The sequence below is a fragment of the Xyrauchen texanus genome, chromosome 37 (assembly GCF_025860055.1).
Source record: "Xyrauchen texanus isolate HMW12.3.18 chromosome 37, RBS_HiC_50CHRs, whole genome shotgun sequence".
Lineage (NCBI taxonomy): Eukaryota > Metazoa > Chordata > Actinopteri > Cypriniformes > Catostomidae > Xyrauchen > Xyrauchen texanus.
Window position 1 is genome coordinate 11,679,909 of NC_068312.1, and position 13,218 is coordinate 11,693,126.

The 13,218-nt window shown below is 36.8% G+C and overlaps 1 protein-coding gene across 1 annotated transcript in view; it reads right to left on the reverse strand.

Annotated features, from left to right (window-relative positions):
- Positions 1–7,003: 7,003 nt before the first annotated feature.
- pdlim2 (PDZ and LIM domain 2 (mystique)) overlaps positions 7,004–13,218 on the reverse strand; it is a 107,462-nt gene continuing 101,247 nt past the window's right edge. Inside the window, exons 8-10 of the mRNA XM_052108235.1 lie at positions 11,439–11,578; positions 10,829–10,937; positions 7,004–8,470 (exon numbers count right to left, since the gene is read on the reverse strand). Coding sequence (XP_051964195.1) covers positions 8,278–8,470; positions 10,829–10,937; positions 11,439–11,578 — 442 coding nt within the window. The 3' untranslated portion in view covers positions 7,004–8,277. The remainder of the gene's footprint in view (positions 8,471–10,828; positions 10,938–11,438; positions 11,579–13,218) is intronic.

The window sequence follows — 13,218 nt, forward strand, 5'->3', positions numbered from 1 at the left end:
CAGGCCAATATTTTAAACACCCCATAAAAAGCTGGGACTTGTCCTACAATTAGAGAAATACAAACATTGCTCCAAAATGAGAGGTTAGAGAGCAGGAGGTGGAAGTGCTGACAGACTATTGAGCGTTGAACGCAGCCCACTTAAAGGTACATCAGCAATTTAGTCAACGTGTCCCATTAGGAAATCAGTTTAACAAACGTCTGATTGCTCCCATTTCCCCATTCGCCAGAGCACAGTTCCTGTATTTAGTTTTAACCGCTCATTCTGTTTAATGGGCTTTCTGGGAAAGATTGATTACGGTGATGTCTGGGAATAAGTATGACCTAGCACAAATGAACGAAACGCAAAGATAACAACCTGTGACCTTAACTGATTGCAGAGAGAAGTCAATGACCAAAAAAAAATCAAACAGCACAGGCAGCTCATTCATCTCAGACAATGTAAATGGTCCTGGCTCTGGTGAAGTTTTCTGGTTTGTTATGACTATGAGAGATGTTATTTTAATTTAAAAGACAGATTTGAAAAGTTTCACTCAGTGGCTAATGGGACGCACAGATGCCAACAACAAAAGATATGGGAAGTGTTTTCTCAATTTTAAAACCTGATACACCTTTTTATTATGCTATACTATGCACAGTTACATACTGTAGTTGCATTTGATTTATTTATTGTATTTAGCAAAGTTTTTACCATGCTGTCTGTTACCCTATCAGAACTGACCTGTGACCAACTTTAGGGTCACAACCCCACCTGTTGAGAATCAGTGTTTTCCTGTTTTCCAATGCACCACTTGACACAAAACTGAACTACAGATTGAATTGCCATTAACACTTTGCTTCTAGACTACTTCTAAAACGATTAAAATAAAAACGACATCTCTACAGAGATGTTATGTACGGAAGCGTATTGCATTCACTTGAGAAAAAAAAATCTACTCTGTTTTTCTGAATTAACGACTTAATTATCTCAGAATTACGAGATAATTTTTCATGGAAAAAAAAGTTGTTGCTCTGTTTTTCTGAATTAACGACTTCATTATCTCAGAATTACGAGATAATTTTTCATTAAAAAAAATATTGAGATCCCTCAAAATCCTGCCAGGAGCTCTATTTTAGCTGGATTGGAAGTAAACATGTCCCGCCTTTCAAGTTTAATCCGGTTTTATTTTACTTTGGGTCTGAGACAATTTATAGAGATATATTTTAAACTTGGCCTTCAATACAAAGACATTACTGTCTATGACATTTGTAATACTGTCATGGCTGAGACACGCTTTGATCTTCCAAAGGACACTAATTACACGAGAACTACCGGAATTCTAGAACTACTAGAATGGCCATTGTGGTCATTCTGACCGTTCATACTAGACTGGACCAAATGTCATGTCATATTTACATTTGAAACTTCTATTGAGGTTTTAGAATGAAGCTTCTAATGTCTGTCGTCATATTTTATGGCGTCATCACCCTAAAAATGTATTGAATAAAATAGAATAATATGGATCAAATGGAGCCAAGCTGAACGCAGATAGTCCTACATTATACGATCTTTTTTGTAATATATAATAGTGCTAGACTATATAAATACATAGGCCTATATATATTATATATTAGCTGCTAGACTGCCCCGGAAGGTGCGTGCCTCGCTTTGTGTACAGCAAGTTTTTTCCACCACAGTGAAAATGTTTTCGAAAGTCTAAACGCCAACAAACATGGATTGAGGCGGAATATTTCGTTAGATAAAAACATGTTGTGAATTTTGGAAATTATTACATCTATCCTTTTTCAAAACATGTTGAGTTTTGGACTTTACAACGCTCTGGAGTTATTGGAAATTGGAAACAATCCTGTGCAGCCACCACTGGAATCAAAATCCATGAATAAATGAATCTGTTATATTAATAATAAACACCAGGACACGAAATTTTTATTCTAATGAATGTGAAAATGTATTAGTTCATCGACAACCACAGAACTTGCTATTGTAGCTAATTACAGATACAAATTTGATTATTTATATTAAATTATTCTCTTTGTAAAATAAAAACAAATCAATACAATAGCTTATAAAAATATCACCAAAGTTTATTTCAATGCATAGTAAAAACCTTAGACATGTATGAAACACATATAGGCCAAACCCAAAATGGCCAAAGCGGTTAATAAAGAATATGAACATTCACTAAACTGTGTGAAAACTGATTTAGAAAGCAATATTTGTTTTACTGTGAGCAAAAATATCATGCTGTAAAACTATAATGAAAATAGTATGCTGTAAAATCATTATGAACGAATTCTCCTAAAAGTGGGCTCACTTGAACAAAAAAGGGGGCCCCCTTTTAGGAGAATAATTTAATATAAATAATCAAATTTGTATCTGTAATTAGCTACAATAGCAAGTTCTGTGGTTGTCGATGAACTAATACATTTTCACATTCATTAGAATTAAAATTTCGTGTCCTGGTGTTTATTATTAATAAAAAAACTTTTTTTTCCATGAAAAATTATCTCGTAATTCTGAGATAATTAAGTCGTTAATTCAGAAAAACAGAGTAGATATTTTTTTTTTCTCAAGTGAATGCAATACGCTTCCGTAGTTATGTATGATTAAAAAAAACACACAGTGTCGGGACGAACACAGAAAGTGAGGGGGAGCATCCCAATTAATAGTTTCTATGCCACAGTTTAAAATAGGCTGGCTTTATAGCAAGTGTTATGGCGGGAGCCAAGTGAGCAGCAATACAGCAGGTCCAAAATGAAGGGAAAATTATTTAATTAATCAGCTATTATTGTATGTTGATAAAGAAAACGAAAAGCGTTCATATAAGCTGATATTATTAACTTACCTCTGTATCTTCTGTTGGCAGTGGCACTGGTCGACCGTTGAAATTTAAAATGTCCTCGCGAGAGCAATTTTAACCCAACTGGGTGCGTTATTATAGAAACAACCCAATAAACGTTAGGAATGACCCAACATAACGATCCAATATGTTTAACCCAGCTATTGGGTAAAATAAATAACCCATTTTTGCAGTATACTGCTCTCTAGTGGACAAACAAAGGCCTTTTAGACAGGCCCCCAAATGTAAATACATTGATATGTAAATAGAAACCTCCAATTATATTCCCAGAGAAGCACTCTATCTCACATTACATGATATTTATCCTTTTTTATGTTCTCCATGCAAAATACAAACACATCAAGTAAACAAAATGTAATCATTTAAAGGGTTCAACCCCAAAAAATCTCTCATCATTTACTCACACTCATGCCATCCCAGATGTGTGTGACTTTCTTATGCAGAACACAAATAAAGATTTTTAGAAGAATATCTCAGCTCTCTAGGTCCATAGAATGCAAGTGAATGGTGACCACATTTTTGAAGGTCCAAAATCCACATCAAAGGAGCATACAAGTAATCCCTAAGACTCCAGTGGTTAAATCCATGCGTTCAGACATGATATGATTAGGTGTGGGTGAGAAACACATCAATATTTAAGTCACTTTTTGTCATAAATTATTCGACCAGCCCAACAGGGGGTGATATACATGAAGACTATAAATCACCAAAAACAGTAGAGATTGAAATCAAAAGGGACTAACATATTGATTGTTTCTCACCCACACCTTTCATATAATTGTATAATATATGGAATTATCCACCAGAGGACTTTTATTTAGCCCATATTCAGGATTTTGGCACACATTCACTTGCATTGTATATGGACCTACAGAGATGAGAAATTATTTTAAAAATCTTAATTTGTGTTCTGCAGAAGAAGGTCATACACATCTGGGATGGCATGAGGGTGAGTAAATAATTAGATCATTTTAATTTTTGGGTGAACTAGCCCTTTAAGTGTTGCAGTGATTCTTTAATAACTGGCTTTTCGCAAAGGCGGCATACTTGCAAAGAAATATACAGCCAACAGCACAGTGTGTAATGAACTTCCACTATAGCTTTAGCTACACCAACCAACATAATGGCGTCATCATCTTTTGGTGTTTTGGAATAAGGCATGTATGGAACGCAATATTCATACTACTTGTGCATTAAAACAAAAATTCTGTATGCATGAAATAACCAGATGAGCTCCTACAGGGGTTTTCAAACCATTTCTGAAGCCTCCCCATCATTGTACATTTTTGACACAGTTAAGGTCATGGAATACTCCACTGATCAGATGTGTTAAATAAGAGGCATCCAAAATGTCCAGTGCCATCCAAAATAATGGTCTAAAAGTGTATTAGGCCTATACAGGTGAAACTCGAAAAATTAGAATATCGTGCAAAAGTTCATTAATTTCAGTAATTCAACTTAAAAGGTGAAACTAATATATTATATAGACTCATTACAAGCAAAGTAAGATATTTCAAGCCTTTATTTGATATAATTTTTATGATTATGGCTTACAGCTTATGAAAACCCCAAATTCAGAATCTCAGAAAATTAGAATATTGTGAAAAGATTCAGTATTGTAGCTCAAAGTGTCACACTCTAATCAGCTAAACACCTGCAAAGGGTTCCTGAGCCTTTAAATGGTCTCTCAGTCTGGTTCAGTTGAATTCACAATCATGGGGAAGACTGCAGACCTGACAGTTGTGCAGAAAACCATCATTGACACCCTCCACAAGGAGGGAAAGCCTCAAAAGGTAATTGCAAAAGAAGTTGGATGTTCTCAAAGTGCTGTATCAAAGCACATTAATAGAAAGTTAAATGGAAGGGAAAAGTGTGGAAGAAAAAGGTGCACAAGCAGCAGGGATGACAGTAGCCTGGAGAGGATTGTCAGGAAAAGGCCATTCAAATGTGTGGGGGAGCTTCACAAGGAGTGGACTGAGGCTGGAGTTACTGCATCAACAGCCACCACACACAGACGGGTCCTGGACATGGGCTTCAAATGTCAAACGTCTTACCTGGGCTAAAGAAAAAAAGAACTGGTCTGTTGCTCAGTGGTCCAAAGTCCTCTTTTCTGATGAGAGCAAATTTTGCATCTCATTTGGAAACCAAGGTCCCAGAGTCTGGAGGAAGAATGGAGAGGCACACAATCCAAGATGCTTGAAGTCCAGTGTGAAGTTTCCACAGTCTGTGTTGGTTTGGGGAGCCATGTCATCGGCTGGTGTTGGTCCACTGTGCTTTATTATGTCCAGAGTCAACGCAGCCGTCTACCAGGACATTTTAGAGCACTTCATGCTTCCTTCAGCAGACAAGCTTTATGGAGATGCTGACTTCATTTTCCAGCAGGACTTGGCACCTGCCCACACTGCCAAAAGTACCAAAACCTGGTTCAATAACCATGGTATTACTGTGCTTGATTGGCCAGCAAACTCGCCTGACCTGAACCCCATAGAGAATCTATGGGGCATTGCTAAGAGAAAGATGAGAGACATGAGACCAAACAATGCAGAAGAGCTGAAGGCCGCTATTGAAGCATCTTGGTCTTCCATAACACCTCAGCAGTGCCACAGGCTGATAGCATCCATGCCACGCCACATTGAGGCAGTAATTAATGCAAAAGGGGCCCAAACCAAGTACTGAGTACATATGCATGATTATACTTTTCAGAGGGCCGACATTTCTGTATTTAAAATCCTTTTTTTTATTGATTTCATGTAATATTCTAATTTTCTGAGATTCTCAATTTGGGGTTTTCATAAGCTGTAAGCCATAATCATCAAAATTATATCAAATAAAGGCTTGAAATATCTTACTTTGCTTGTAATGAGTCTATATAATATATTAGTTTCACCTTTTAAGTTGAATTACTGAAATTAATGAACTTTTGCACGATATTCTAATTTTTCGAGTTTCACCTGTACTATTAGAGCACTGTTTCTGCATCCTGGATCTCTCTGTTATGCATATTGGACATATTGAACAATATAACCTATTTTTAATCTAGTGAAGACTGAGCACCACTTTCTCCCAGTCAAGACTTACCTCATCAGATCTTTAGTTAAACGTCATGTCATGGCTAGACTGTTGCAAAACTCCCTACTTGACACTATATTCAGTTCCATATCTACTGTAATACACATCCCCTTCAGATAATCCAAAACACTACCACTCAACATGATTTAAACTTCTGGAAAGTCTCTCTATACAGTACCTCTACTCTGGCCCTTTTATTGGATGGCAATCCCTGCTATAAATAAAATGACTGTTAAGGCACTATTCTGGGATTACACAGCGGTCAATGGCCTAACCACAATCTACAATCAATCATTCATCAATCTGCACACATTGCACACTCAAAGGTTTGTCAGTTAATTTGTGATGTTTACCAAAAAGCCTAAAAACAAAACTAGATTTTTATTCTAGTTGTTTTGTTTTTCTAAAGAAAATGTGAGTGGTGCTCGCCTCACTGCAAAGATACCAAGGGGATCTCTCCATTGATGTAAATATAGTGTATTTTTCTCCCCTGTTTTAATGCCCATCAGCAAACACTGTACATCAAATCACTTAAAGCCATTGCATATCTCCTCAACAAACCATATCTTTTAAGCTATCACTCATGTTTGTAGCACAAATGATTCGGGACAAATGTGCCAAAGTTTTATATTTCAGGAAAGGGATTTGAACAAATTCCTTACCCATAGTATAAACCAAAAGAAATAGTTCAGTCATTATTACTTTATGAATATATTTAAGGTTTTATAAAGGATATTACAAGCTGGTTGGTATGGTCTTGGCAGACCAGATCTGCTTTTGCTGCAGCAGAGCAAAGAAGACAATTAGACATGCATACAATCCCCTTGAAGCAGATTTAGACATGCAAGAAGGGTTTCAGAGAGAAAAGTCTCATGGCATGCAGCATTGAGACCGACTTACCTGCAAACGCTTGAGACACTTTAAATGTAAGACAAATAGAAAGTGTATGTGAGTCGATTGGCTAACTGGCTAACATTCAAAACACCTATCAACTTGTGCTATGTAGTTTCACGGCTGAACTTTGGTCATTGATAACGATAAGATTAACACAATAAAATAATACAAACATCAAGTGATAATCAAAGTTGTTTATTTTTAGCTATTGTGTCCAACCCTACAAACAAAAAGTGAGGATTCACGGTTCAAAGTATTTAATCCCAGGTGACAGAGATGTGTTTCTGTGAACTGTGGTTCAAAGTTCACATTCCACTCTGATCCTCCGTTCTCTTGCATTTGAAGGAAACAGCTTTGTATCAGAGCATGAATCTCTCACTCAAAAATAGTCAGTAAAGGCAATTGAAACATGCAACCCTGAAAATACAAACATGCACGCAAACCATCTGTTTGATATACATACAATTAAAGGTGAAAAATAAACATATTTACACAAAACAATATCATAATTTCTTCGATTTCCATTATTTAATACAAAGCAAATAGAAAACAAACTAGGTAGACCACTAAATAGGTGTGCTTTTGTGTGGATGGGGCTTTGTTGACTATGGTTTTTTTTTTTTACGAAGAGAGGCATTTAAACCAAACTAAGAATCACCAAAGTAATCATCAAACCCTTCAAGTGCATACACACGCTAATATCCACAATAAACAAGCATGCATCCACACGCACATTAACACACTAAGGAAACCAGTCCTGTGTGCATTAGCACTGCTTCGCACCTCATCCTTTGAGTGTACATCAAGGCTTGGTATATGGAAAAGCTCTATAAATTTCAAAGAAAAATCCAATTTAAACCCAAGTTAAAGGGAGAGTTCACCAAAAATCTGTCATCATTCCCTCCTCTCATGTTGTTTCAAATTGCATGACATTCCTTCTGCCATAAAACAAAAAGGAGATGGTCGAATGTTTGTCTCAGTCACCCTTCACTATCAATGCATCTTTTTCTCATACAATGAAGGTGGCTAAGGCTGTCAGTCCCATCTTCTTATGTGTTCAGCAGAAGAATGAATGTCATACAAGTATGGAATGATATGATGGTAAGTGACAGAATTTGCATTGTTGGGTGAACTATCCCTTTAAATGTATATGTTAAATAAAAGCTGTTTTGAAAGCATAAGAAATTCAACTGTTATAGAAATAGCACACACTCTTAATGTAGGCGCCTATATAACTCCTTTTCACCTTTGCAACACGATAGATCAAGGCATATAGTCTCTAACTGTAAGGTATCATAATAACTGATAGAGACTTAAGTTTAAGTGACATCAAACATTCTATTTGGCTCCCATTGGACAACGTAACCCTGATATTACAGTCCTCTCATTTTAGTGGTGTTCCCAGCAAACAGAAGAGCAGGAGGCGGCGTCAAGAGGGTGGCTGATTGGGCGTCTCAATGACGAGGGGACACGACTGGGTAAGGGCCACTGCTGGGGACCTGGTATCTTTCTCTGGCGTGTTTCTCGCAGAACATATCATCTTCCACCCAGAAGTGGCCACGCATCTTTAGGTTGAGTCCGCACTCTGTACAGGTGTAGCACTCTGGGTGACGAAAGCGATCTTCAACGATTCGCACGGCTTGGGTGCTGAAAGTGGAAAGAGAAATACAAATTTGAGGGGTGAATTAACGGAGCAGTTGCGCCATTTTTGAGCATGAGTTCTTCTAAACCTATATTACTTTCTTTGTTTTACTGAACTCAAAGTGAGAAATTAAAGAACGTTCTGCTCACTGATGTCATACAATGGCAGTGGAAGGTGAAGTTTTTAGAAGACCAGGACGTGTTCTTATTAGGTTTCATGAGATTCACCCATATGAATAAGTGATGTTTCATTCGTGAATGAAAAACCAGCCTTTTTGAATGAATCTTTTAAATGAATGAATTGTTCTCATTCTACTCCATACACTGATTCATATTACTCATTCACTGACATCCCAACCTTTTGTAGCAAATAAGCTCTACTGCTTTTCATGCCTGTAAAGACTGATTATAGCGCGAGCCAATAGCATTTCAGTCCAGGCTGTGAGGGAGCATATCATTGGTTCGACCCGTTGAACAAATACGCCCCTTCACTGAACTAGTACTAGTTGGTCTTTTGAATCTGAAATCTGCTGAAATCTGTTTCAAATCACAGATGAAAGAACTGAAATGCACTGGTTAACTCATTTGCAGACAAAATGAATGACCCAATCAGTCATCTGGTATGTGAATGAATATCTGCTGAATTACTGAATGAGAGGAGGAGCTGTATGACATTCATTCTGTTATGCATGCAAGTCAATTGCATTCAACAAGGAGAGACTGGGGTGAAATGCACTCAAACAAGTGTTTATAGGTATGCACAAAATATGATCCCCAAAATATGTGCAAAAATGACTGAAGACCATACACTTAAAATTATATGATATACAGATGGAAATGTTGTGGGTTGGTGCAGAGCATAGTAGTAGTATGTTTTATTTAATGCCATGTCAGCGATCAAAGCTATTTTCATGGCAAGAATTCAATTACAAAAAACAAATATCATATAAATACAATAAAAACAAAACAAATATAAATAGCAAGTCATATTATACAATATTTTTTTTTAAGATTAATATATGATAAGAAATCCAAAACCTTTTCTGGCACAATCTCATTAAATAAGTCCTTTAACGAGGTAACTTCATAAAAGAGCATTCTACTTGTGTTAAGACCAGGACAATCTAGTAAAATATGTTTGACAGATAAGGGAATATTACAAAACATACATAGGGTTGGGTCTTCACCTTTAAGCAAAAAGGCATGGGTCAGATTTAGCGTGACCTATACGGCATCTGGTGTAGACCACTTGATCAAATCTTGTTTTAAAATTGATAAAAAGTCTGTTTGAAATTTCCGGATGAATTACATACAACTTATTGTTCTTGCACATATTCCACTCTTCTTGCCACTTATTTAAAATATATCGGTTAATAATCGGTCTGATATCTGAGGGAGGGATTTGACATTCATTAACTTCCTGATTAAGAGCTTCCTTAGCAGCTGCATCAACTTGTTCATTTCCTGCAAGACCAACATGTCCTGGAACCCAGCAAAAAATAATGCTGAAGAACTGATTTAGTAGATAATCCACTTTGGTTAAGATGCAGTCCACTAAAGGATGGTCAATTTTTAAAGTGTCCATTGCTTGAAGGCAGGATTTAGAGTCAGTAAAAATTATAAAACATTTTTGCAGAGAATTTTCAATGTGCTCCAAAGCTAAAAGTAAAGCACGAGCCTCAGCAGAGAAAATTGAGCACTGTTTTGGAATACGAATTCCATAGCGTTGATTTCCAGTCACCATTGCTGCCGTTACACTGTTTTTCATCTTCGAGCCATCTGTGAATATAGGTACATGGGAGGGGAATTGGTTTCTTATTTCCAAATATTGCTGTCTATATACATTTGGATGGGTCACTCCTTTCTTCTGATGAGTCAAATCCAAATTGATATTAGGCTTCTTTAGTTTCCAGGGAGATATAGAATTGAATTGTATTTGGGTTAGAATGTTCAAATTTATATTCAAGTTCTCCAAATGAGGTTTAATACGAATACCAAAGGTTTATATATATATATATATATATATATATGGCAACAAAAGAGGTGAATGCTTTTTTGGGTGTTTTTATAGGAACGTGGATCTTTCAAATTTGAGAGGTGCCTATGATTGCATGTTTCACGTTTTATCTTAAGTGTGTCATGCAGTGTGGGACTCGCACTGGTCTGGTCTTGACCCGGTCTCGCCCTGCCTTGGTCTTGACCCCTCAAAGTCTTGGACTTGTCTCGGTCTCGATACACTCTGGTCTTTGTTATGATTTGGTCTTGGTTTAGGTGGTCTTGACTACAACACCGCGAGTCAGTGAAATGAATCAAAATCACCACCACTGATATGAATTTGAATGGTGTTTGTTATGTGTATCTTACACAATGCTAGTGCCACATTTTTCACAGGTGTGGTAATTCTGTCCACCAGCAGTGGACGTGGTCTTGGAGGGGCTTGGTGTCAGTTTCCCTGGAAACCGGATGGCTGCTTCTGTGAATACAAAGGAATATACATAATTCATAATTTCCTTCTGCTCTCCACCTCATTGTCTTTCCAACTTTTCTTGGAATTTTGTTTGAGGCACTTGTAGAAAGTAAACAAGATTTCCTAAGGCTTTAATCTTTATCAAATTTATGTCTGTCAAATAATTGGTACTTATTACTTTTGTGTGAACAGAAATACTGACCAGCTGCTGCTACTTTTTTTTTTTATATATATATATATATATCAATATCAATTTTATATAAAAAAAATTTTAATATAAATTTCAGTCAATAAAATTCCCTGCATTACATAGCGTTTAAAAGATCTAATCTTATCTAATCAGGTGGATCTTGGCCAGAATAAGATGCAGAGTGGACCAGACTTTATGCTGTTAGACAAAAGTTTGGCTCTGCGTCTTTCTTAAAAACATTCATCCACTATATAAATGCAACTGCTGCCTCTGTAAAGGTTTGCTGGAAAGGGAGTGTGTTTGTGTGCGTGCCTCACCTCTCTCATCAGCCTCTAGCACCTCCTGCAGCATCTTGAATGTGTTGGACTGGCGAGGAGCCGCACGGGACTCTTTGTTCTCCTGAATCATCTTATATACCTCTGAGTCTCTGTCAAACTTCTGCATGGCAAAGTCCGAGCTGAGAGAGAGAGTAAGAGAGAAGTGTTCACTGATCCACACATTGGGCGTTTTTTTTTTGTGTGCAAATGGTAAGGTCAACATGGCAAAAGCATCATTAAATGAGAAAACAAGACTTCAACCAATACGAGTTAGTCAGCATTGACTTTTTTGTCATCATATTGTACAACAGCATATGGTAATAATGATTAGATTTAAGTCTAGAATATTAAAATTTTTTGGTATGTGTACCACACCTTAGTGAAATCGGCACAATTACAATTCTTGAACACTGTATGACTGTGACCTGGAGACCTGTGGCTTCTGCTAGTTTCTACTGCTAGTAGTGGGTTATGAAGGAAATACCCCCCATACCCTCCATGTTTTAGAGGTTCCAGTGTCCTCTATTTGTCTCTAGTCTGAGGGAGATGATTAAAGAACCCTCCCAAGAAAAAGTAAAGAATATGTTATGAAAATGTACATTTCTTTCTCCAAGTGAACCAGAAGGCTTTGGCTCACATGAGATGGGTCACACGGTAGATATGTATCTTTGCCGGCAAACACGGCAAGTTCTGTTTGTTAAATTATGAGTATTTTTGTGTAGCTAAATGTTGCCATTACAACATCATGCCATTTTGAGTCTATGCAGTGGCGTAACTACCGGCAGTGCAGGGCCCAGGGAGTGATGGTGGCCTGAAAGCAGAGGCAGACGTACTGACCATTGGAAGAACAGGGAAAGAAGTGCCAGCCAGGAAAAGGGGCCACTGTATGCCAAAGGGGGCAGCTATATGCAGAAATAAATTTCCAGGAGGTACATGCTCAACTTGACTGCACATACTAGCACATAAACTAATTGTGTGGAGCAGTGCAAATGTACTCATTGTCCTGAGCATAATAAACACGGGAGCAGATTTACTGCATGGAAAATGGAGACTTCAGCCGCAAGTGAAAATCCAGTTGTAGGGAGAGATATTGTAGGTTGCCGTATCTCCTTGCATTATCCAAAACGCTCACTCACTGTCATCTGAACGGTGTCAGAAAGAAAAAAAAAATGTTCACGAGAGACCCAGTGTGAATTGGAGGCAGACAGAAATAGTTCTTAAGATTTTAAAACTTAAGCAAATTAAAATTCTGAATTCAATGTTTTATATCTGTATGTATAGTGACTAATAAAGTGATTGAAAATGCACATCTAACTTTAACTTGCCAATAAAGCTTGATATAAATGTAATCTGCCTGTTTGATTCTATTAGTAAAAACAAATCCACTGGAAAACACCAGAAGATTTTACCCAACTCTTAATTACAGCATGTCCACTGATGTTATGGCATATATACATATACCTGTATCAAATATGTATACCTGTAAAAATTTGTCTAATTAACTCTAACTGAAAATACAAACAAACAAAAAAGTAACATGTACATTTTAAATATTTATAATAAATGAAGACAAACAATTTCTGGCAAGAGCAATTGTTTTTATTAAATATATTTGATTATATTTTAATGTTTGTTTTAATGTACCATGATTAACCGTGATTAAAATCACAGAAAAGTGTGCTAATAATAAGTAATTTTTTAATCGATTCACAGCCCTAATTTGTATGCATTAAAGAGGAAAGTATCAGTTTTTAATTGCGTAACTATGTTTCAACTCCAA